This window comes from Diospyros lotus, chromosome 14, assembly GCF_014633365.1.
Source record: "Diospyros lotus cultivar Yz01 chromosome 14, ASM1463336v1, whole genome shotgun sequence".
In the NCBI taxonomy this organism is placed as follows: domain Eukaryota; kingdom Viridiplantae; phylum Streptophyta; class Magnoliopsida; order Ericales; family Ebenaceae; genus Diospyros; species Diospyros lotus.
The window spans coordinates 5,884,669-5,910,687 of NC_068351.1; the positions used below are offsets into that span (position 1 = coordinate 5,884,669).

General features: G+C 35.8%; 2 protein-coding genes across 9 annotated transcripts in view; both read left to right on the top strand.

The window, feature by feature from the left end:
- Positions 1 to 3,897: 3,897 nt before the first annotated feature.
- Positions 3,898 to 5,056, top strand: LOC127790623 (barwin-like). The gene is made up of 2 exons (XM_052320203.1): positions 3,898 to 4,192; positions 4,604 to 5,056. Exons 1-2 carry the CDS (start codon positions 3,932 to 3,934, stop codon positions 4,772 to 4,774), a joined length of 432 nt encoding a protein of 143 aa, XP_052176163.1. The 5' UTR covers positions 3,898 to 3,931; the 3' UTR covers positions 4,775 to 5,056.
- A 2,892-nt stretch (positions 5,057 to 7,948) lies between these two features.
- LOC127790213 (protein TRANSPARENT TESTA 9-like) overlaps positions 7,949 to 26,019 on the top strand; it is a 42,626-nt gene continuing 24,555 nt past the window's right edge. The window contains exons 1-14 of one of the 8 annotated variants that reach the window (XM_052319533.1): positions 7,949 to 8,308; positions 9,091 to 9,142; positions 9,248 to 9,324; positions 9,442 to 9,575; positions 10,309 to 10,405; positions 10,684 to 10,741; positions 13,374 to 13,482; positions 13,592 to 13,712; positions 13,815 to 14,004; positions 14,893 to 15,218; positions 16,907 to 16,995; positions 17,302 to 17,369; positions 19,388 to 19,450; positions 19,653 to 19,793. In XM_052319533.1, coding sequence (XP_052175493.1) covers positions 8,256 to 8,308; positions 9,091 to 9,142; positions 9,248 to 9,324; positions 9,442 to 9,575; positions 10,309 to 10,405; positions 10,684 to 10,741; positions 13,374 to 13,482; positions 13,592 to 13,712; positions 13,815 to 14,004; positions 14,893 to 15,218; positions 16,907 to 16,995; positions 17,302 to 17,369; positions 19,388 to 19,450; positions 19,653 to 19,793 — 1,578 coding nt within the window. In that variant the 5' untranslated portion in view covers positions 7,949 to 8,255. Of the gene's footprint in view, positions 8,309 to 9,090; positions 9,143 to 9,247; positions 9,325 to 9,441; positions 9,576 to 10,295; positions 10,406 to 10,683; positions 10,742 to 11,979; positions 12,095 to 13,373; positions 13,483 to 13,591; positions 13,713 to 13,814; positions 14,005 to 14,892; positions 15,219 to 16,906; positions 16,996 to 17,301; positions 17,370 to 19,387; positions 19,451 to 19,652; positions 19,794 to 26,019 lie in introns of those variants that run through there. The other 7 variants (XM_052319525.1, XM_052319526.1, XM_052319529.1 and 4 more) reach the window with 7 other exon arrangements.

Consider the following 26,019-nt stretch of genomic DNA (forward strand, 5'->3'; position numbering starts at 1 on the left):
TGAAAAAATCAATAAGTTGGCTTTGCAAAATTGTTAAAACATTAAATTATAGTTTTCATAAAAGTTATTATTTCAAAATAAAAATTAAGCTTTATAGTAATAATAGGTCATTACTATTTGTAATAACATTGAAAGGCGCCCTTGATAGTCTGTTTGAGTTAATCGTTAAAGTTTTCCTAGAATAACTTGTCGTTTCGTTAATTTCTCCCAAACATTCAATGGAGTTTGTTTTTGAATAGCTATTGCACCAATTTTTTGCAGAAAAATTGAGAGACTAAATGGGTAAATTCTTTCGGTTGTGTCCTCGCAAAAATGGGAAGATATCACAATACTCATCACGTTAGCAAGTAAGACCCTCTTACCAGATTGAACTGTTTTGAAGACACAATTTTCAAAATTTCATCCAGCTAACATAAAAAAATAAAAAGTTTGTAGATAAGAATTAATGAGACGGTTGGGAAGTAAAAAAAAAAAACTCGATATTTCATTCATGTTTTTCCTCTACATTAATTACATTGTTTTGCTTCTATAATAAATGTTAGAATAGTAGCAATATTAAAAAACACAAAATACGATATTTTATCTACTAATTGCAACAATAGTATAAAAAAAACATAAGGAGTACTTCAAAAAAATTAATGAATACATATCGAAAAAACTATGAAAACGGAATAAGGAGTGCACAATACTAATGCACATATTCATAATTATAAACACATTAACTTAGATATACAACAGAAATTACACAATCAGATTTGGTGAGACATGAATAGAAAATAATATTGATAATCTTAATTTAAATATGTGTAACTTGCCACATAAATAGTAGGGAAAAAAGTAATATAAAAAAAATACATTGTATGCATTTAAGGATTATGATTAACAGAGATATAATGAAGCATTTTCAAATCAATGAGTAAGCATTGTCTAACCCTATAGAACTGTATTTTGATAAAAGACTTCATAAAAGATTGTAACAATTTTACAATGAGTAGTAACATTTCTAATAAGACAGTATTGTTATGGATAGGCTTAATGAAAAGAATGGTGTAAAGAACTGAAAAAATAGTATAAACACAAAAGAAGCAATAGGGAAAACATTTGATCAAAAATCATTTACCTGGCTCGATTGCTTTTATCTTCTGTCGCTTGTCTACTTCCCTATCCATGTTCTTTGATTGTTGTCTAGTGGTACTTAGTTATAAGATTTTTGGTAACAGATATGGGTGATAAAAATTTTGGTAGAACAAAAAAAAAAAAAAATTGATACCAGAATGATAGAGGAAAAGCCCAACTCATGTTATGAGAATGGTGATTGACTGAAGTTATCTTTTGCAATATGTTAGGAGGGGATAGATAGTGAATAATTAATATAATTGTGTAGAAACTCCTACCAATTGATTAATTATCCCAAAATGTGTGGCTGTTAGAAAATGTGAAGGTCATAATAAAAACTAACCCAATAAAAAAACAAAATCATCCCCAAAATACCTTTAAATGACATCCTATTTTAATTTAAATAATAACAACATAATTTAAATAATAACAACAAAAATTTTAAATATTAATTGTTAAAACTAATATGAATAATAATGTTACTATGTTAACCAATTTTAGAAAGATTCTAAAACAATTCAACTATAAACTTATAAAAAATTTCCAAATCAAATCTAGGTATATATATTGGCAGGTGCACGCCTATTTTGCAGTAAAAAGTGTGCCATATATAGAATAAAATAATTACCTTCTAAATAAATAATATATAAATATTGATATTATACATAATTTTGAACAATATTTATTTAAAAATATTCAACAAAGAATAACAAGTGGGAATCACAAGAGTTGCGTTCCTTTTGCTAGAAAATAATACACAATATTAGTTATTGTTGATATACACTCTTCAATTTTCAATATCAGATAATAGAATAGTCTATGCGAGAAAATCGATAATAGAATAGTCTATGTGAGAAAATCGATCAGTCCAGAATCTGAATATTATATAACACATTTTTAGAAGGTTTAAATCACATGTTTTTAACTGAAAGGAATATTACTTCCTAAAGAAAAAAACTATAGATAGCTTTTTGGCAGGAAATTGTGTGCAGGAACTCTGCTATTTTAATATATATTAAGATTAAGATTCTATTATCTATGAATCATAATTTAATAATTAAAAAATAAATAATAAATCTAAATAAAGAAAATAATTCAAACATAATATAATTTATGAAAATTCCTCCACTTCGTCATCATTCTCTTTCTCTACGATATATAAACTCTATTTTTTTTAATAGTTATTTAGATTTCAAGAACACAATAATAAGGAAACACCCATCACATTACTCATAAATATATATACATTTATAAATATACTGACCATTATATATATATACATATATTCACAACTATATATATACTCATAAATGATAATTCTTACTATCACCAGTTGAAGATGAGAAGATGGATAGAGTTGTAGTTGTCGGTCGTAAAACTCGAAAATAACAATTGTTAAGGTTGTAGGTCGCTAAAGAGAAGACGAATAGGGAAGAATAATGAAGAGTGACAAAGGAAGGTTAAGAGTAAAAATTTTTCCAAAATGAAAAAGTAAGAACAAAATTGGAGTTTAAACTCGAATCTCATTTAGAGAGAAATTTTTTTCTTTCTCTATTGTGGTTGTTAAATACGGAAACACATTTTAATTTTTTAAAAAAAATTGTGAAATACCTCCAAAATATTTTTAAATTATGGAAATGATTTAAAAATAATTTTTTTTGTATTTTTTAAAATTTCAAAGTAGTTAAAAAAATTTCGAAATGAGACTGTTTTGGCGTTAACATACATCACCAAAGCACTATGTCGGTGTTTCTGGAGAGAGGTTTGCCTGCATCAGAGAGAAGTGTTTGTACGTTGGACATTGGGCTTGGATCCATGACTTCTCTCAGTGTCATATAGTAATGAGCTGTTACATGTAAGCGTGCCTGAGGTGGCCCAATACAGTTCAATGGTCTTCCACCACGTTCCTCGCCATTGCACTCACGATGGTCGGCCATTTGCACGTTACCAACTTTGATCTTTTTAAGAGTTATCAACTTTGATCTTTTTACCGTAAAAATATCTTATATTCCAAATTATTACTAAAATTTCAAAAATAAAATAAGATAAAAAAAGTATGTTATGTCAAGATTAAAAAATAAATTTAAAAATAAAAAGATTAAAAATGTTTTTTAAAGAGAAAATCCTATATTTAAATAGAAAGCCGGGTTCTATATTCAAGAATTCATTTGATCTGACTCAATTAATTAAATAATTAGAGTTTTTTCCATGGTAATGCTTTATTATAGAAAATAGAGATTTTTCTTAATGCATAATGTTTTTTTTTTTTTTTTGGCAACCGGAATTTCCTCATTTTAGTAAGAGAAATTAAACTGACACTTTGTGATGTGTTGTGAGATCTCTTATTACCATAAATTTAATGAAGAAAAAAAGATAATCTTATCAGAGAAGTGTGAGGTTATAGCGTAAAACATGTGTCCCATGCATATAGAACAAGAGTGCATGCATGATTTAGCAGCTTCCCTCTCTCTACTCCATTCCTTGCCAAATTAGTCAAAGTTCATCCACCACCAGATCGATCATCCATCCAACAAGTGCTACCTTGTTCATCACTTGAAGACGTGTTACCCCCAAGCTTCACCATTCGACAACGTCTGTCATTCCAAAGAAGATTCAATCTCGAACGCAACTACTGTCCAATTCGTCCTTAATTTCCAGATCAATGCCAGTTCCGTAATTTGAACAGCAACATATGACACACACACACACACACTGACACACACACGCATATATATATATATCCTGCTTCTCGTTGCATATATTCAAGTAATTCATCCACCATTCTCCACTAATCCTAGCAATCAAAGTAATCGAGATGCAGACGAAGATAGGGCTGTGCGCAGCGGTGTTGCTAGGCCTGGTGGCATTGGCCGTCGCCCAGAGTGGCAGCAACGTTAGAGCCACGTCCCATTCGTACAGGCCGGCGCAGAACAGGTGGGACCTGAACGCAGTGAACGCTTATTGCGCGAGATGGGACGCCGGCAAGCCCTTGGCGTGGCGCAAAAAGTACGGATGGACCGCCTTCTGTGGCCTGGCCGGCCCTCACGGCCGGGGAGCCTGCGGCAAGTGCGTTAAGGTACGTTCAATACAAAAAGCAAAGGTTCATATCAAACTTTTTTACTGTTTGATACATAAAAAATTAGAAAAAATGTTCATCCTAAATTAAAACTATTAAAATCCACAACATTACGTTTACAATGAGTCGTGAATTAATCACCATATAAGTCACCGTTAAAAGGACAAAAATTTATACAAAACATTATCTGCACAAATTTTGAATGTTTTAATCTATATCAATATCTTGTATCCCAAGGATTGACGTTGATTACAACTAACACTTCTAATTCTTCAAATTCTGAAAGCTTATGTCATAAGGCGCACATGCATGCGATCATGCAGGTGTAAGTCGTTATTTTAAAAATTGAGTATTATGTGTTGGGTGTGTAATTTGTGTATTTCATAATGAATGACAAAACATATTGTGCAGGTCACGAACACTAGGACAGGAGCTGAAGAAACAGTGAGAGTAGTCGATCACTGCAACAATGGAGGGCTGATTTTGGATGAAGGGGTGTTTCGGAAATTGAATGATGATTGGAAGGACTATAAACAGAGCTACCTCGTTGTCGACTACGAGTTCGTCAACTGTGATTACTGAACAACTTCTAGAGTTATCCGACGTTTAGGCTAACTAGCTTTATGAATAAATAATTCTCACTCTTTTATATATAGATACATATGCAGAGGAGAGGCTTTTAAATAAGTGTTGTACTTGCTATTCAGCAATACGTCTCACGTTGGATATGAATATATATATATATATATATATATAAGGTTGTGTTTTTATTTCGTCGTTTGAAATTATTGACATTCACGTTGAGGGAATATCCCGTTGAGAAGAAAATTATCCTATTTTCCATATGATCTACTGATCATTATGCTCCAAGTCTATAATTGAAGAAGGGTTAGTAGTTGCCATATGTTTGCGTAGAAGAATGGCACATGTTTCTAGATTTGAAGATTTTTTTTTAGAAAGACTCACAATTCAACCCGACTCAAATATATTGCATGGAATACTTAGGTAGACATTATTTACTTCTATAAATTCAGTTAATCAATAATCTGTATGATATCTCAAAAATATCTTCAACCATTTGGAATTTTAACCCAATGATTAAATTACATTTTTAGGTGTCACTCTACACTATTTATAAATAGAAATAAACTCTTATAGTTATGATTAGGATAATAGAAGTTTATTTTATATTAACCAACTTTTTTATTATTAACTTAAGTGTCAAAATTTTATGGAGGGACAAAGTCTCATTTTCGTAAATACTCTATTCAAGAGGGAGACCTTGGTGATTGGTCTAGGAGTCATTTTATTTTATTTTTTCAATCTAAATTTATTTAGAGTTTTGGACCAATGTCCAAATGCTTCTATTAATTATATAAAAAAACAATAAATTTTAAATTTTAAATTTCAAATAAATGGCATAATTTAAATAAACTTGTTCAAACACAATCTAAAAGAAAAGTGGAATTGGAAAGTGGCGAGATTTAGGATAAAAAATTGGGACACAATTGATTCCGGACGCGGGGATTTGGCAAGGATGAAGAGGCAAGTTTTAGGCTATAAAAAGGCTGTAGCTCCACAGTCTAAAGGCATAATTGGGGATAAGAAGCACGGGGGGGAGGGAAAGAGAGGTTTCGGGGCATTCTTGAGTGGCCGGAGGAGGGGTTTCCTGCTAAACTAGCGGCGAATGACGTGATAATGACAGTTTCCGGCGACAAGGAGCCACTAAGGTGGTTGACGGCCCGGGAGATCGACGGCGACGTGGGAACTTCGTTGCAGCAGTCGGCGACTCGAGAAGTCACCGGCGGCAAGCACAATATCAGAGAAGAAGAGGACACGGCTGGAATTTTTCTAAAAAGTTGAAAAACAAATGGATGGATAGATTAGTAAGGGGAAAGTTCGCGTTTGCGTCTCAAATCATGGTGGGGGTTCACTCTCTATACTAGTATTTGGTGATTTTTCTCTTATCAGTCATAGTGGGTTAATTATCTTAATGTATCACCATTATTATTATTATTCATGTGTATAAAATATTTTTTAAAGTATCACTAAATGTTTTATCACCTAATCGACATATTCTAATGTGTTAATAGGTGATTCGAGCTCCTTGAAAAAAAAAAAGAAAATAAATAATTATTAGAGATTCACACATTTAATTATGATTATAAACTCTTATGTGTCGTGGATAAAATAACATTGTGGATCCATGTTCAGGGGTATTGTATATAAATGATATTATTGATTTTATTATTTATCTAATAAATATTTAATTTATTCATATCCCACGTGACACTTCTAATGATCACCATATCATTCGAATAGGAGACAAAAAAGATATTGGTAGATGTATTAGCAAAGGAAAAAAAAGATATTGGTAGATGTATTAATAAAGGAGAATGATGTGCCATGTTATATCGAGTACTTATCTAGTGGAAGGGACTATTCTAGAGCGAGGTCAATTGGGACGTTAATGAGAGGTTATGGTAGCTCTAGATGTCTAGGGGTTGATTATAGACTATCAAAAGGCAGCAAAGATGTTGCCACACTAGGTGCATGATGATGTTTTGCCCCACTGCAATAAAGACTTTGCTATTTTCATCAAATAATATAAAAGCTCCATCAAATAGGCGCCAAACAAGCAATATGGGGTGATGATTGGGCACTTAGTGAGCAATCCAAGTGGAAATGATTGGGTTGTGGTTGGTACACATAACTAGACATGTTGCAAGAATATTGCTAAGATGTAAATATTTAGTCATGTGAACGTGACTCGGTGAATTGCATGGCATGATAAGAGAAAATACTTTTAAATATTTAATTACGTGGAAGATAAAGATAAACATTCTTGAAAATAGAAAGACAGTTAGAAATAAGATGGAGTCTTTTATATTTTGTAAATATACCCTTGTAAATAAAGATATATCATTGTAGATAAGATAAGTAAAGATTTTTTTTTTTTTTTTTTTTTTGTACACAAGTTGGAAAGCCATAAATTGGAAAGCCATAAACTTATTAAATGTGATTGATTTGATAAGTTTCAAAGTGAGTGCCTATTGCTTAATGTGGGATGCAGACAAACCCTTTGCATGGCATAATAGGTTTAGATGGACCGCCTTCTCAAGTCTGAGGCCTAGTTGGCTCTTGGAATCCCAAATCTCGTGGCAATTGCTTGATGGTAGTTCACAAGCTTTTAATTTCTTTAAATGAATAACTTAAATAATTAAAAATTGAATTGCGTTGAAGAAGAACAAGAAGAAAAAGAAGATGAAGAAATTAAAAATTGAATTGAAAATCTTCCTTGGTCTTTTCTTGTAAAATTAGAGAAAACCCTATTCAATTTTTGGTTTTGGCCCCTACTTATTATTTTTCAAAATTAAAATGACTCCATTGTACAAAATTTTAATTAATTAATATATATATTTACTAGTTAATTTTGTAAAATTATATAAATATAAATCCACATACCTTTTTTAAAATTATTTAATTATTTACAAACAAATCTAACAAAAATTTTGAGACTTGAGAGCATACAGGGATAATTATTCTTTGTTCTAGTGTTGAAGATAAAACCCAATTTTTTTAACGTATTATACATTCATTAAAGCGTTATTTATAACAATAAAATAAAATTATATAATAATACTTTAAAAGCTGAATATATAAATTTCATATTCAAATAATAAACATAAACAAAATTATCCAAATTGTAAGGACAAAAGTGGAAGTGCAGTGCAGGGGCAACGACAACGAGTAATGGAGATCAGCTCGCGATGGGCCCCATGTCCGATGTCCCGGGAAGGCGATGGATAGTTCGGCCCCTACGGCGTTAAGAAAACGTTGACGGTTAGTTGCCAAACTTTTCCGGTTCTCTGTTTCTCGCCAACCAAACAGCCAACCTATGGTACTTCCGCCGCGGGCATTTCCAGGAAGGAATACCCGCAACCGACAATTCACACCCAATCTCTCTTTTTCTCTGTCGCTCCATTGATCTTCAACTTTCCCTTAGTCCGTCTATCTTACTAGGGTTTCGCATCTTTCCATAAGTGAATTGAATTTATTCATCATGTGGCGCGCGCTCTGGCGATCCGTCGATCGCTTCTCTCTCCAGCACTTCAAGTGAGTTCTCAATTTATGCAAGTTAATTTGCTGTTCGTTTTGTGAGAATTACTTGATATAGTTCTGATCTTCCTTCTTGTTTTGCGGTCCTCCGGTTTTGGATCTTCATGAGATTACAGTAATGATGAGTTCATTACACTAGACGAATTTTCTTTGTGAAAAGGGCAATAAAAAGACAAGAACCTTGCAAGCTACTGTTCGATGCTAATGTACCTTGAGATAGCGAGTTAGCAACCCAATGCACTCCACCACGCGGGTATTGAAATCCCCTGTGAACTTGTATAGTTCAATTTCAGTTGGAGGCGTGAAAATGTTGCTAATGTTCCTCTTTTGCAAAGGGGAACTCCTTTGCAAATTAGGAATTCAGTGGACATGATATGAATATTTAGCCTACTACAAACTGTAATGAAGCAAAGATGGTGGTCCATTATAGAATGCAATAGAAAGGCCCTCTAGGTGATAGTGAGTTTAATTAGTTATCTGGATAATTGGGAAGAAAAAAAAAGGTTTTGAAATTGATGCATGTCTTCTACCTTTTCTTCTTATAGTTACAATGTGAAGTCATCCTATTTTCATTTTCTAGTTCTCCTTTCTGGCTGCATGTGTATAATCATTCAGTTATAGTCTTTAACATAAATTAACATATCGTTTCAGGCAATTAGATATTAGCCAGAGTCTCATTGCTACACTCTTCTATGTTTTTCTTCAAGATCAGTTTACGTCAGGGTTTCACTAAAATATCTTTTACAGTTGACAGCTCATTTATCTTGTTGTGGTTACAGACATATAATTAATGAATTGCGGGAGATCAAAGTAGTGGACAACCTTAACAAGGTTTTGCAGCTGAAATTTTTAAATTTCTGCCTACTGTAAGATATACATTATGAGCTTTTTATGCTCTCCATGATCTCATAAGTCTGGTTCTTGTTCTCCTTTCAGGAATTAGTTGTAGAATTACTGCAATCCATAGTGGAAATAGTCACATATGGTGATAAACATGACCCTGTTATTTTGGAGTATGCATTCTTAGACTACAACTTATTGTTTTTTATTCGCAGTTTCTTCACATTGATCAGACTTTTCAAGAGTTAAGTTGCCTATTTTTTTTTTCCTCTCTCTTTCGAACTCTGCAGATGCTTCATGGAATATCAAGTATTAGGAGAGTTTGTGCGCGTTCTAAAGATCAGAGGAAATTGCAGAATTGAGGCACCGTTGCTTCAATACCTGAGCATACTTATTCAAAATATGAATTCAGAATATGCAATTTGTAAGACAAATTAATATAAGATGATCTTTGTTCCTCTCTTATCTCTCATCTATGTTAGGCGTGTTGCGTGTGCCCACTCATGTGCAGGCATGGGGAGGTGCAGATGCTATTCCTTTTTGGCTTGACTCTTTTCTGTGGTATTTCAGCATAATGATATGAATTTCTGAACACGGGCAAACAGAATGTGCATTAGTATCTGTTCCAAATTCCTTTCACAAAGGCATATTAGTCTCTTGTTTGTGCATATTGGATACCATGTTGGATAGGTAGAGTAATTACTCAAAAGCATGGACTTGAGGGAGAGCATTTTGTCCTTGAAGAATATTATATTTTCTTAGTTTGTATCTTGTTTGGGTTTCAGGTATATAAAGTATTTGCAACTGTCAGATATTATACTTCATGATTGTAATTATGCACATGCATTCTAGACTCCTTAACACAGCATGTTGCCATCTCTCTGGTATCTGTGCCTAAGCACATGCATGCATATATACCTGTATCTTCCTTCCACAATTCAAGGAGCGGGAGGGTATATAGGCTTAAGATTCAGGAGTGTTTCTATGCGAGCTTCAGCCCAGAAGTTTTCTATTGTAGCTTTCATCATGTCAAACTAAACCACCATGTACTTGAAGCAACTTTATATCTGATTTTCCCCTCCAAAGAAAGTACATTTTTTCTTAATTATTTGATTTTCTTGTGCTTTTTCTGATAAGTTGATAGTTAAACACTGCAGACTACTGTTTAAGCAATGACTATATCAACAGTGTTATATTGCACCAGTACGAATTTGATGGGACAGATCTGGCTCCTTACTATGTATCTTTTTTAAGGTCATTGTTATTCTTCCTTTCTCAAGGCTTCTTCATTAGTACCACTATGTTAAATTTTTTGAGTAGTCAATCATGCTGTACATTTATGTTGCCTAGTTTATTGTTTTTGTTTTGTTTTGTTTTGTTTTTTAAGGTCATTGATACTGCCACATTAAAGTCATTTAGTAATCAATTGTACTGCACATTTACATGCCTAGTTTATTGGGTTTTTTAACTTCTGCTCTTTTTTTTTTTTTAACTTTTTCTTCTTTTCTTGCCCTTTTTGATTCTTGAATCAGAGCAGTGAGCAGCAAATTGAACAAAGATACTCTATGTCTTCTCGTGAAGGTTCATGAGGTAAATTGGAGCCTGTAAATGTTATAAATTGTAAATTGATGAATGGTCCAATGCTTATTCTAGTCATATATTGGTTTAAATCCTTCCAGTACAGCTTTTATGGTTTGTGATGGGTATAAGAATCTATTCTCTTATGATCTGTGATGGCCTTCACAATGAAATATCAGTGTCAGGAGTTGGATTACACAAACCACTTGGGTAAAAAAATAATTAAGAATGTGAACTTTTGAATGATTTATTTTGCAAGACATCTTTCTGGCCCTCTTTGATTTCAGAGATAGTCCTGGATTAACATTAGTTTTACTGTCAGTTTAATGGATCTACAATTTCTAATTGTGAATTATAAAGTGGGTCAGTGGATATGATATTTTTTAAGTTTGGTTATTCACATTCATCAAAAAATTATTAAACGGGTTAGTGGATATAATATTTCTTAAGTTAAGGTTCGGTTCTTTACATTCATCCAAAAAAAAAAAAAAGCTTAAGGTTCTTCACTATTGTTGTCTTTTTATTACCATTTGATGAGGGTAGGGAGCATTTGCTTAAACTTTGGTTATGATATCTATGTGCAGGAATATGGATATCATATATGGAATCATCTGTGGCTGTATTGTCCATGCATTTAATGATATTGGCACTTTCTATAAAAAAAAAAAAGAAAAAAGAAAAAAGAAAAAAGAAAAGAAATCTATGTGCAGGAACATTCGATTCTCAACTGATTAATCCTCAAACCATTTTTAAAATTCAAAGGGAGCATTCTTTTTATGCCATTACCTACTCATGAATATATGATGAGATAGACAATCACCTCTTTCACAGCCATTTTTCCCCTTTTCGTATCTTTAATTTTCTGCTTGTTCTTCTTCCTGTTCATTTCCTTCTTCTCCATTAAATACTGAATATTATATGAACAAAATCAACTTGGTATAGGTGCAGCTAAGACAATCAATGAGGTTGACCTAACAATTTGAAACTGCAAAGGTTAGTGGGTGATGGGCACCATTACATACAGTGCTGATGTCATTATGGAGGATGGCATCTTTATAAACTTAGTATTTTAGGTGCCTTGCTCACTTGACCTCTCTGTGAAGTTTCCATTAGAATCGGTTGATATATTTTTCTCTATTTTATGATTGGCATGATGGATCAAAATTTTGATTTCTGAGGTTCTATAGTTTTCTGATTTTCGTTGTTCAAATCACAGCAGTTGAAATTTACGATCATGTTTGTGTTTATAGGGAGGAGCAGTTGAATTATAACTTCTTTGGAGTTCTTTTCCATATATGGTTCCATCAGAATAGGATGATAATGAGTTTTTGTGTTGTGGTTTATTTTCTATGTCAAGAAGTAAGGGTAAGTGCAGATTGAAATTTTTAGATGAGAACCGAAGGATTTTGCCTATTGCTTTGGTGGATATTTCTTGTTTTTTTTTCTTTTTTGTTTTCATTTCCCTACTTTGAGCTTTAAAGTTTTACATTTTAAGCTCTCTATAGCTACAGTTCAATGCACTAGTAGGATGTCATTGGTTTAATACCATCTATGTTGCTATTAGTATTTCATGTGAACGTTCAACTTGATTACATGACATACGTGAAGAGGACAGAAATTTATTTACATTTAAGGCCTAACAATATTTATGAGTTGGTATTTAGATTAAGCAGCTTATCTAGATCCCAGGAGACTTCATGAGTAATAATTTTGTTATTATTTTATATGGAATTGGTGAAACAGGCCTATCTAAGGATGCAATTAGTTCAGAAAAGCCTCAGTTGACTTGAGTATTACTAAATTATTAATGATTTAGCCAAAGATGAGAATAGAAGACAATCTCACCCTTCCTTTAGATTGCACGGTCAGTTTCAGATGCTATAACTAATTTAAAGCTAAATACATAAATTCTCTATGATACTAAGCTCCAGAAATATTCCTCCCAAATTACTCATCCTTGTCATATCTGGTAGGCATGGGTAAGCAATGAGGAATTTTGGAGACCTAAATCATTTATCTGACAAAGTACAGCCCAAAATAGACTAGGAACTAATTGTTGTGTCTAGTGGGTAACTCATGACTTAAGATTTCAGAACCTTGTGCCAATATTGGTAATTCTTGGTCATGCTGTGTACTTCATTCTGTTCTTTTGCATAAAATCCAGAACATAATTGATTGATTTAGGAGACAGGAACATATACAGATCCAAGTGAAGGAATTTCCACGCCCTATTCTTCATTGGCTACTTGGGATAATTAGTTACAAAGCATGAATTCATATCACCTACTAAAATGCAAAATGTTACATTTACTTAACAAAAAAAGCCAAAATGTTAATTTTGATATTGATGTTCAAATATGACTGAACTTGGTAGTGAAGTTATAATCCAGGAAAATTCAATCATATTTCACCAGCAATATTAATTGTTTTTTTGTTGCTTTTAGTAGCTGATATGGCAAATCTGCCACATTTCCTGCAAAGATACCACACTTACACGAATATGAAATATATTGTGTATTAGAAGGTTCTTATATATTCACCATAAATAAGATTTTCTTATTTTCACTTCAAAATGATTCGAATCATATTTTGGTGCACGACTTCATGCACTTCTGACTAATTTGTCTTACCATTTGCTCAACAGGATACTGTAGTCTCATTTCCTCTGTACACTGAGGCACTTAAATTTTCTAACCATGGTGAAAAGATGGTTCAAACGGCTATACGGGCATTAATACTCAACATATATAATGGTATTATTGATGGCTGTCATATCACTTTCCAAGTATAATGTAAAATTGTTTTATTGATTATAAACTTCAAATTTTGGAATCTTGCAACAGTACCCTTTTGGTTTTGCAGTTAATGATGAATTGGTCTATCAATTCTTAACTACTACTCCAGTCTCACAGTATTTCTCAGACTTGGTCCTGGGCATAGAAGCACGATGCAGGCATTTAGATGTCCTTGTCCATGCTGCAGAGTATGTTATTTCAATTGGAAATTTTGTTCTTTTAGTTATGTTGTACAATTTGGTGGTGATATGCAGCACCTCATCTTGGTAAATTGGTTGATATTGATGCAGGGAGAATTGCTCCCATGGAAGGACAACAGAACTTCTTTTGGAAACTGACAAAATTGTGGATGATCTCTACTACCTTAATGATATCCTTTCCGTTGGTGACTCTCGGTTGACCAAAATTGTTACCCAAAGTGTTTTTAGCTTATTGGTCTTTCCTATGTTACTTCAATTGTTGCAGTTAGACCAGAATAATGTGAGATATTCTTCATTTTGAGGCTGTTTGTATTTTCCCCTCCCCAAAACCAATATTTGTAATTGTTGAAGCTTGATAAGGTTCTTACTTTTTTTTTTTTCTCTTTGAGATAGCTGTATGATAAGTTTTCTGAGATGGTGCACTCTATTCTTGTCTCACTTTGATGAAATTTGAACTTTTGAAAAGAAACATCTAATAGCATGTCTTCAAAATTGAAGGTTTTTTTTTTTTTTTTGATAACCTAAAATTTAAGGTTAGGACAGTGATTTATTACTTTCAAGTTCCACAGTGTTTATTTGCACACCTATGCCATACTAACTAAAGGTGGAATGCTAGTCTTAGATATGTGTTTATTTTGCAATTGCTAAGCAGTATTTGTGAAGCATTTAGTGGAAGACAGACTTAAATGACCCTTGCCCTGAGCATTTATTTCTGATTTTCCCTCTTTCGCTTCATCACCAGGGTGTATCCCTACCTTTGATGGGTCTAATCTCCTTGCACCCCTAACCTACCCACTAGAACCAGAAGTTGAGTAATGCCAAGAGGATTCGTACTGCTGACTCTATGTTATTTGGTAGGGACCTTACTGTTCAACTCCCACTATGTGAGAATATATTTCTGAAAATTTATCTTGATTTTCCATCCTCTTCATCCCTCTTAAAGTTGTATGTTTATCTACACAGCCACCTACTCTCCCTGAAAGCTAAAAAGCTTATTAACTATATGAATTCTGTGTTGGTGGAAATAGTTTAACTGTCCAGTAGTTTGGTTGGAAGGTTTCTTAGCCAGTGCTTGATGGGGCCTAGCAGTGGTTGCTTAACAGGGAATGGATTTTTAATTTTATGAACTTGAGTTAGTTTTAACATGTCCCTCCATTTCCTTTTCCAGGGCACATGTATATCTTCTCTCACTTCTCTGTGTGTAGTTGGCTGCCTTCTTCAAGTTGTCCATGGAGAAAATATGGTCAATTTCGTGGCTAGTGCTATTCTATATGCTGATGTATTTGCAAGCACGGAAGATGCTACTAAAGAGGTCACAAATGATGGAACAACTCAATCCAGTTCTTTTTCCAACCCTTTGGACGATGTTGTTTATCTTGAGCCAGAGTGTGCTGGAAACTTCAAAATAAATCATCACATCGGGTGTTTATCTGAGTACCTGTCATTTGACTCTCATTTTGGAAGCTTTCCTTTTGATGATATGCCAAAGGGAAGGTCTGTGGCTCTTCCTATGCTTTTTTGTAATTGTTCATTCCAAAGCCATTTTGGTAGCATCCTATTGGTTCATCATATTTACCTATTTTGAGGAAGAGGTGGCACCAACTCACTCTTCATTTGAATTTTTTTTTTTTTTGAAGTTCCTATGCTTTTCTATGTTTTTTAAAATTATTCTTCTTTGGGAGTTATTTGAGTACCTGTCCTGTGACTCTCATTTTGGAAGCTTTCCTTGTGATGATATGCCAAAAGAAAGATTTGTGGCTCTTCTTATGTCTTTTTTTTTGGTTGTTTTGAAATTGGTCTTGTTGGTATGTTTGTTGTGTTGATCCTCTTTCGTGGCACAGTTGGAAATTGTTTTTGGAATTTTCTATGCTTTCCTATTTTCTTTGAACTTTCCATGTCTCTTCCTCTTTTAAAATGTCACTGTTCCCATCTCCAGTATCACTTTTTATTTATTTTTCAATTTGTTAGAAGAATATCTTTCTTTGTTTGGATGAATATTTTGAACTCATTTCTTGAGATGACATCTTAGTAGAGAGTCATGTTTACCTGCTATTAGGGCATAGTTTTCACCATATGACTTTCATTTTGAAATTGCTTTTGGAATTCCTATGCTTTCTTATGTTTTTTTTTTTTTTTGAAATTATCCTGATTTTTATTGATAGAAGAATCTTATTCTTTTTATTTGGATAAATGTTTTGAACTCATTTATTATAAATAACATCTGAGTAGACCTGAATTGGCATGAAAGATTGAATGAGATGCTGTTCCTTATCAAATATTGATGCCCATCTCTCCCAAACTCATGTCAGGAATATGTTCAAAAGCTTCCTATTACTTTATTTATCTTTCACAAGAGAATATGATATGGGTATGTGCCAATTGCTTCGAAACAAATGAAACATATTACAAGTTTGAGTGAAGTAAGTTAAGATTGATAATATGATACAAAAGATGGAGAGTAATATCTACTAAGCCCTCATCCTTGGACATATATTACAAAACCTGTAATTTCCAATTTATTTTATGGATATAACTTTTTAACACATGTATTAGCATTTCTGTTCACATTTATTTTCCAGTATGTAGAATTTGGAAAAAGCATGTTTTTCTTTCCATTTTGACCTATTAAAATGAAATTTATTCATAATGTAGAAAATGAATGTGCATATAAAATTGCATATCTATTTGTTCTCCTGTCCCTACTGTGCCATATTTTGCACTTCTTGAAGTATCAACCAGATGGCAAGTCCATGTTGCATTACCCATGTCCAAATTTGAGCTTCTTGCCTTATACTAAAGCTTATTGCAAACTTACATTCTAGTTTGCAAGGTGGAAGCATCAGAAGTATTATTCATTGAGTTTGCCAATTTATTGATACTTCTCTTTTCTTGTTGAAATTGTTTTTGACATGGATTGATTTGGAGGGATGCATTCATTATATATGTATCGATACCTGTTATCACCTAGTATTACTAGTTAAATACGTTATTATCATTCTTGGGGGTGCCCTGGGTGATCAGTTGTTACATTCTCTCTCTGTTAATATGAGGTGACTGGCATGCATGACATACGGCATATCAGTGCATCTTGAATAAGTATCTATTATGCCTATAACCTAGTTATGGGTATATTCAGGATTCCTGCATGTATTCAACTTGTCAGAAGTCCCTTTCTTGTGCAGGGTTGGAATACTTCAGTACATTTTCTCCGAAAATCAATGTCTTATTCTGGCTTCTCTCATGTTGTTGCTTATTTTAGCTGAAAGTAAAGGTATGTGATGTTTTTACTTCTGTTTGTTATGTAGAATATAACCTGTGGTACATGGACTTGTCTATTTTTCAGTTGTATACCAATGTCCAATGGCACCAGCCCTAACTTGGTTAGTACAAGGTGCAGTTGATGATGATACCAATGTCCAAGAGATATGACATTGGGGAGTTATGATATGCATGCCTGGTTCTAGGCCCAATTTGGGCACTTGGATCCTTTAATTTAATTGTATCTGAGATGTGGCTTCCTGATGTATTTTCAATTCAATATATATATATATATATTTATACGTTTGCTTGTTTGCAGATCTTGATTATCGGTTAGCTGGATTGATAGGATTTTATCAAACAAAAATCAGGATACAGAATGTGATAGTGAGTATCAATTCTCATGTTAACTTATCATCTGAATGGATTATTGTCATGTTGCTACCTAATCTCTATCTAGAATCTATAATTATATGTGCGTCCTTTCTCATTTTCTCAATGAATTTGACATCAAACTAATGATTCTGAATAACTTATAACAGCATCATGTCTATAGGGGGTAAATGCACTTAACTGAAATAAATTATGTAATGAGTTGGTGTAGGTTGAAGAGTCTGTAGAAGAAGGGGTGAAAAGAAAAAAGCTCACCAGAAAAAGAGCATAGGAAGAAGATACAGAAAGAGATCACTACAGTTCTAGCAGAAGAAGAATAAGAGACTATAGAGGAGCCACAGAGGAGGTAGAGAAAGAAGTAGATGTGGCTGAATAGAGAAAACAACAAACAGATAGAGAATGAAAAGAAACAGAAAAAAGTAATGCTGACAAAGGGATGGAAGAAGATAAATGAAAGAGAAGAAGAACAAAAAGGGATGGACTAGAGAACCATAGAGACAGACATGAATAATTGGAGAAAAGTAGATGGGGTAAACTACAGAGCAAGAGAAACATAGTGGAGAAGAGGGAAGGTAAGATTGTTAAAATGTGAAAATGCATTTGATGTTTTATGCGACAGTAAAATCCTATGAAATCTAAAAGGAAATTTTTATCTAATGGTTATGAGACCAGCTCTATTGTATGAAGCAAAATGTTGGATAGTAAAGCACTAACATGTGCATACTTAGGGTGTAAACAGAGATGAGGATGCTATTTGTGTGACCATGCATGAAAGGATAAGATTAGAATGAGGTTATATGGTATAAGGTTAGAGTGGAACCTATTGAAGATAAGATGCATAGGGTATGATTAAGATGGATTGGTCATGTGAGAAGAAGACCCATATAGATGCTCTATTAGGAGAATGCATGGAATGGAAGAAGTTTTTAGCAAAAAAGGTAGAGAAAGATAAAGAAAACTTGGTGGAAACTCTTAGGCATGATATGTATTATAATGGCCTTACAAAAGATACAATCATAGATAGGGATGATTGGCAAACTAGAATCCATGTAGTTGACTACATCTAGAGGCCCGATATGTTGTCATCATTGTTGTTGTTTTTGTTTTGTTCTTTTTATCATGGGTGAATGGTGAATAAAGAGGAGATTAGGGTTGAATGGGAGAGACAACTGTTGATCATCTTTGGTTGAAAAGGTAAAGAAGAGAAGTTTAGGTTTTGATTTGGACTTGAGCTAAGGATTGAAGTCTGCTCTACTACCAATTGATGTAGGACTAGTTACACAATCATGAACACTGAGAAGAAGGTTCAAGTATATCTTTTATGAATTCAATAATCAAAGAACACATTCAGAATACAATAATAGAGGTTTGTAAAAGGTGCCAACATACCCTCTATTTAGGAAGAGGAAATAATTAAAATTAAAGAAAAAAAAACTGTTAGGAAATAGAATACGGTAATACTAATTTGCTAATTCCTAAATTTATGCCAGTAGATTTTCCCATCCCTATATTTAGGTTCTCCATCATGGGGCGAGAGAGGGGAGCGAGGGAGTCACTTCAGACTCATTATTTCGGATGAATAAGTTATATAACCTTGATGGGACTCTCAAAACATATGGAACTCTTTGAAAACTAATCCTACTGGATCTGGTAATCAATACCATTTGAATTCTAAAGTTCCAAATGAAATTAAAAAATGCATCAATATAATATCGAAGACTCCTGATCACATAAAATTGTTAACTTCGTTTATTATGTTATGGGTCTATCTTCTTGACTGTATCATGAATTCTGCGTGTTCCACGTTCAATGATTGACATTCTTTTGATGACTTAGCTTTTTCTCCAAATCTTTAGTTGCCACGGACTCTTGCATGTCTAATTGCAAAACTTATAACCAATGTTTTTTCTTTTTGAAGAATTATGTGTCAGTTGTGCCTTCATGTAATAAGGAATGACAACTTCGTGGAGTTTCTAGCATTAATGATGTGACCTTGATCTGTTCATGTGCAGAGACACGACTTACCAAATTCACAGGACTTTGGAGGTAGAATATTTGTCAAACATTTATCTCAGGTATATGGACTGGGGGATATATGTTGTTTAATTTTCATTGTCCATGATCATTATCGCTACATTTGATTATTTGTATCTGGTTTCATAGTACTCATTCTGAAATATTAATTGTAGCTCTAATTTTTTCTTAAAGCACAACCTATTATATCCTGTCTTTAATCTCACATTATTGATCAGTGATGAACTTCCTATTCTATTTCAGATAATACATGTATTATTGAAGGTTTTAGCGAGTCAATCACCATCCTCGGTGGTAATTCAATGGCATATTGGGTGGTTCTTGCGGAAGCTACTGGTTTTTAAGGAAAAGAAACTTGATAATCATGATATATCCATCTTCAATGTAAGAGTTCAACTGATTTAATGTTGTCTAGTAAATATAATGAACAAAAATCTTCTTACAGAAAGCATTTTGAATATCAATACTGATGTAGTTTCCCTGGACCATCTAGAGTTCTCAATACCTTATTTCACTTACCAGTTTTTGCATGGTGGGATCCATGTATGTGAGCTGCAGTTAAGTCTCGTGTAGTCCTTGGAATTGCTAATTAGGCAGTTTGCTATAATCCACAAGTACTATAATATGGTTAATTGTAATCTTTAACCAATAAATTTAATTTGTGAGAAAGAACTCTATGGTATGCCATGCACGGACTTTGATAGAATGGAAGGGATGCTTTTGTCACAATCTCTAGTAATTGAAATACTTTAGGCCATGTGATCATGATCTATTGCTTGTTTTTGTTGCATTGCATTTGTTAATAATATAATGAATTTACTTAATTTACATGAAGAAGTTTGTTAGAGCCCCTAATTCGTAAGTTTTACCAGAGGCGTTAAAAAAAAAAAAGGGAGAGGGCCGGGAGGCAGGGGGAGCCAAGGAATAGGACATGAGGGTAGAAGGGTCAAATTCGGTTGGAGAGAATAACAACCCACATGGTTGCAACGGACTGAGGGGAACCGAGGAGGTATAAAAACAGGTGAAAAAGGAGAGAGAAGTAGTTAGAGAATTTTGAAAAAGTTTTGGGAGAGAAGGCCCTCTCGAATAGGCCTATATTGTTTTTTTTTTTTTTTTTTCTGTTCTTAGCTTGTAATTGGGGATTCTTAACGTTGATTGTGAGATTTTATCAATTTCTTGTGAGGATCCTATCAATTTGGTATCAGAGCATCACCGATCCTAATGGTGAAGCTGACGGACCGAATAGGTGAATTGGAAGGGAGGATGGAAGTCATGCAACGAGGAGTTGATGCCTTGAGGGGTGAGGTTCAATCGGTGGAGAAGAATGTAGTGAGCTTGTTGGAACAATTCGCTTGGATGAGAATGAGATGGGAAGAGTAGGAATGGGAAGAGGAAGAACAAAGAGGAGTTGGGAGACCACCTTTCTAGAGTATGTTAGCCTTGGTGGGTGTGTGCTATATGTTGATAAAATTGATTTAGAAGGTTAAAAATATTCTAAGTGTTGTGAAAAGTGAAAAATGAAATGAAATACATGCGGGTTGAATGTTCCAAGTCAAAGGGAGTGAAAAGGTGTGGAAAAGTCAAGAATTGAGCCTTGGGATTTAAGGAGAAATGGGGGCAGGCGTGTGTGTGTGTGTGAGTGTGTATATATGTATAAGCTTTTCCATTTAAATTAAAGGAGGAGAAAAGGGAGTGGCAACCATGTAAATAGTTGCAAGTGCAAAGGCAAATGGGACAAAGGGGAGAAGTATATATATATATATAGCTTTGCGTATCATTTTCTCCAATTTCATCCTCCTCCCGATCCTTCTTCTTTTTGCTCCACCGACTCTCCTCCTTCATCCCCATCTTGTTGATGCTAAAGAGGAGATTTGTTGATGAAGTAGAAGGCGTCTTGCCAGTTTCGTGAGCTCGGTTTGTGGTTTGTCTTCGTCATTGGATTCATTTAACCATTGAGGCGAGTTCTTGTTCTATCTCTTCTTCCTTTGTGATTCTTGAGTTAACTGTTTTTGGGTTAAGTTTCCATAAAACCCTTCGTTGGAAGAAGGTTTTGTACAAACTTGGTTGGTTGCAATTCGTGTCGTTTTTCTTATATTTTTTATAAACCGTGCCTAACATCTAAACGGGGACTTGATTCACCCTGTATTTCTAAAAGTAATGGCATGTTATTGTTTGGGTGTAGCTACATGCAATAATTTGGTGTTGCTTGCATGTATTTTGGATGTTTTATGGGTTGTTCGTTGCTTTTCAGGTACATGAGATGAGACTCTGTATACATAGGGAAGTCGAGTAGAGTTAGGGCTATGTTTAGTAGTCCATAGTGGGGTTAAGTATGGATTAAATTCTAAAGTTATCTTGTGGTGCAGGACAATGGGTGCGGGTAGAGGAAGGCTGTTGACTTGAAGTCATGGCCGTGGTCAACCAAGGCCTATGGACGTATCTGGATCTCCAAGGGAGCTTGGAGGGGAGTGGCGCTAGGAAATAAATGAGGTGCGGGGAACCTTAGCGAATATGATAAGAGCAATAGAAGAGCTTACTGCTAATCAGAGGGGACAAAACCCGATACAACACGAGGTAAGGAATGTTCCAACTTCAGGAGGAAATAGAGATGGTGGGAGTTGGTCAGACAGAGATTTATGCGTAGAGAACCAACATGGGCCGAGTTCCAAGAGGCATTTAATGATAATTATTTTCTTGGGTGGATGCGAGAGCAGAAAGTATATGAGTTCATTGAACTGAAGCAAGGTAACAAGACTGTAGCCGAATATGAAGCAAAGTTTACTTCCTTGGCTAGATTTTCCCCAGAGTTCGTGTCTTTGGAAGCCAACAAAGCGGCAAAGTTTCAACGGAGTTTACGTGCTGAAATTCAGCATACTCTGGCAGGTGCTTGGATTATGGACTATCCCACTATCGTGCAGAGAACGTATGCTATTGAACGGGATAGGCTTGAAATGGGAGTAGGACTGCCATCGTTGGAAGGGGCAAGATCTTCATAGGGGCACAGTGATGACAGGAAAGAAAGATGGGACATAGGGATGATGAGGAATCCCCCAGAAATCCTGGTGTGTAAAATTTGTGGTAAAAGGCACAGAGACCCTTGCCGCTTTGCAAAAAGGGGAGTATGTTTCTTGTGTGGACTAGCTGGGCATGTCCGAAAAGATTGCCCACAGGGTGTAGTGATGACTTCAGCTAGGGATTTGATTTGCTACCAGTGTGGTCGAAGGGGCCACAAAGCCCACATATGTACTTTTCCTCCTCAACGGGGTGGACCGAGATTGGGTGGTCAGGGACAAGGAGATGGACAAAGGGCTACAACGCTTAGCATTCAGGGTGGTCAACTAGCTTTGTCTTAGGGCCAGCGTTCAGCTGCTACTGATGGACCCCAAGCCCTAGGGAGAGTGGTTGCTCTGACAGCCGTAGAGATTGAGCAAGGAGATGACATCATTTAAGGTATTATCTTTCCCTATGGCTTGATGTGTGTGTATTGCTTGGTACAGGTTCTACCACTCTTTCATTATGCCTCGAGCGGTGTGCTGTGCTCATGTTCCACGAGTTTTATTGCTACACTATTTGGGTGTAAACATGTCGAGGAATAGGGTGATGATAAGTGATGAGATATACAAGAATTGCAAGGTTGAGGTTATGAACGAGAATTATTGAGTAATTTGGTTAGTGTGGGCGTAAAGGATTTTCATTTGACCCTAAGTATGTATTGTCGTTCATGGGCAGGTGCATGAGCACCCAAGGGCGATGTGTCCACGTATATGAGAATCTTCTATGGTAGTTTGTCCATTGGCGGTGAATCCGCATACCTTATACGACGGTTTGTCCGTGTATCTCATATGGTGGTGCTACTGCATATCTTGGTATCTAGTATGACCGGGTGCCCACGAGAAACTAAAGAACAACCTAACATACCAACCAGTACGTGTGGAGCTACGGCTCATGATACTCTCCCGGGGTGATTCTGACGTGGTAGGACGTTAGTCCTTATGATGATATGATAAAGTTGTTTGATAGTATTCAGTGTATGTGAGACTTGATGCTTGCCTGAGTGCATGTGATACTTGGCCAGAGTGACTGGTGCGTGTGAGATATGGCTTGTGATACTCGCCTGAGATGGTCAGTGCGTGTGAGCTATTGGTTATGATGCTTGCCTGGAGTGATCTAGTGCATGTGGTCAATGTTCGCCCAAGGCAATCTTTGCATGTAAGGTTATGACCCTTGATGTCGCCTGGGGTAAGCCCAGTGCGTGAGAGGATGTTGATCTTCATAGTGAAGTGAATTTGACTATATTGTTTATGTGGTTGGCTCTTATTGGAATATGTTATGTACCTAACCTTTAATGACTCTCTCATAGATCTCCTTTCCTAGCGGGAGTTCCAGGAGGTGGGCCGTTACACTAGCCTCCAGAAATAGAAGTGCAGCGAGCTGAAGCAGGGGGTTTAAAGGGGGGTTGGTGGTCGGAGATCCGAGGGCGACAGTTGGAGATGCCCCTCCTTGAAGGCGAAGATCTTGACGGTTGGATATTCCTAGCCAATAGGTACTTTGCGGTGAATGGGCTGACTGACGAGGAGAAGATGGACACAACAACATTGTGTTTGGAGGGTGCTGCACTTTCATGGTTCTAGTGGGAGCAACGGAGACGAAGAGTGAGAAGCTGGGAAGAGCTAAGGGGGCTACTGAGGAATCGGTTAGTATCCACGCAGGAAGGCACGATGGAGAAGTCAGACAAACTGGGGGACACGATTAAGGAGGGTGAGATGGTGGAATTGTTGCTGAATTCCATGGTAGGCCTAACTCCACCATAGACGATGAAGGTAAAAGGGAAGGATGGTGGGTGGCAAATTTACGTGGACTACAAGGCTTTAAACAAGGTCGTCCCTAATATTGCCTGGGGAAAACGAACCCATGTTGCATTAGATGTCGGATGTGGAGTTGCTAGCTTTGGAGGCTTTTTGTTTGAAAGAGATGTTTTGACCATGTCATTTGCCCCAAAAGATGAACATGAAATGCAGGTTCAGTTTGCGCTTGAAAAGGGAATGCCTGCTATATTAGCAGTAATGGGCACTAAGAGACTTTAGTTTTCTGGTAGTCTTTGATGTTGTCCACTGTGCACGATGTAAGGTCCCTTGGCATATTGAAGGGGGATTGGCGGTTGAGTAGAACTTGGTGTCGAGAAGCAAAATGGCTGTCAATGACGATGGTGTTGGGGAGTTCATCGGTGAGGCAAAAGGGCAGCCAACAACTGGTTTATTTAAAATGCCGAGGACTGCCGATCCGGTGACATCCAAGGAGAGCATCTTACCGATGATTAGGGCACCATCAACGGTCTATGTTGTCTGGGAAGCTGGTTGGATTCTTAGCCTGATTTCTCAGAGATTTCACATGGGGTTGGTTGATAATGGAGGGCCCCCCATGTATTATCACCATTATGAGGGGGTCGGTGCCTCGTCCAAGCAGGTCATGATGGTGGAAGGGCAGCATGTTCTAGAAGTAAAGGGCTCAATTTGCATTCTGTTGTGGAGCTCAATGGTATAGATCCAAAGATCTTAAATAATGATGGGATCATGGGAATTTGGGCGAACTTCATGATGAGGTTGAGATTTGGCAAGCCATGAAACAACTGATAAAGTCAAGGTGCTGGGAAGTTGTATTAATAACCAGGGATGCGGTGATTGGAGTGAGAATTGCTATAAATCAAAAACCTACTACAAATGAGTGCTATGAAGAAAGATCACAAAATGAGCCTCCTGTCTGTCAAGAATCTAATGACCCTAATGCAGCCTGGAATGTGCCATTGCAAGCATGCATGCACAAAATTCCTGTTGCTAAAACAGAACGAGGATCTAAATGGCCAAAATAGTGGTCAGCACGGGTGGGACAACCACCGTACTAGTTGTTGAGTTCCCAGTTTGGAGTCTATGGCAAAGCAATCCCTGAAGATTTCACTGCAGACTATCAGCCCCAAAAACGAGTGGTGATTAAATCATATTTGACTGGAATGGGGAGAAACGGGTTATCTATTAGGAATGTTATGGACATGAAAGTTATCTATGGAGGATTGGTTGTTGCTTTAAGAAACTTGAAGGTGTGGATCATGATTATGGTGCCAATAGGCTTTCTAGATACACTATCTATAGTTTATGAACGAGACCATCTCTTCTCCAAAGTTAAAAAGAGATGCCACTTGATGGTCATGGTTGCTGAGGTTGACCAAATTCTCAGCCTAGAGGGGAAACTTATTGTTTGCGACATGGTGGAGATCATCAACGAGGTGGAGGAAAGGATTGGGAGGCTGGCATACAAGCAGTCTCTACCACCCTCCGGTGCAATTCACCCCGTAATTCGCATCTTCCAACTTTGAAAGGCTGAAGGAGCAGTGTAGGAGGCCACCACTATCCCTAACCAGCTAACTGTAGAGCTGAAACCAAAATTCCTACTAGGGGTAAAGTCGGGCATGGGAGATAACTTGAGGAGCCTCAACGTTCTTATTCAATGGAAGTGGTTCTCCCCCCCCCCCCCAGCGGCCACTTGGGATTGGGAACCATACAATCCGTTACTGCATCAATTTCCTGAGTTTCACCTTGAGGACAAGGTGAATCTTGTG

Excerpts from the sequence above, each read along its gene's own strand:
- LOC127790623 (XM_052320203.1), top strand. The coding sequence starts at position 3,932 with ATGCAGACGAAGATAGGGCTGTGCGCAGCGGTGTTGCTAGGCCTGGTG. Across the intron at positions 4,193-4,603 it reads CCTGCGGCAAGTGCGTTAAG|GTCACGAACACTAGGACAGG; the intron begins GTACGTTCAATA and ends CATATTGTGCAG.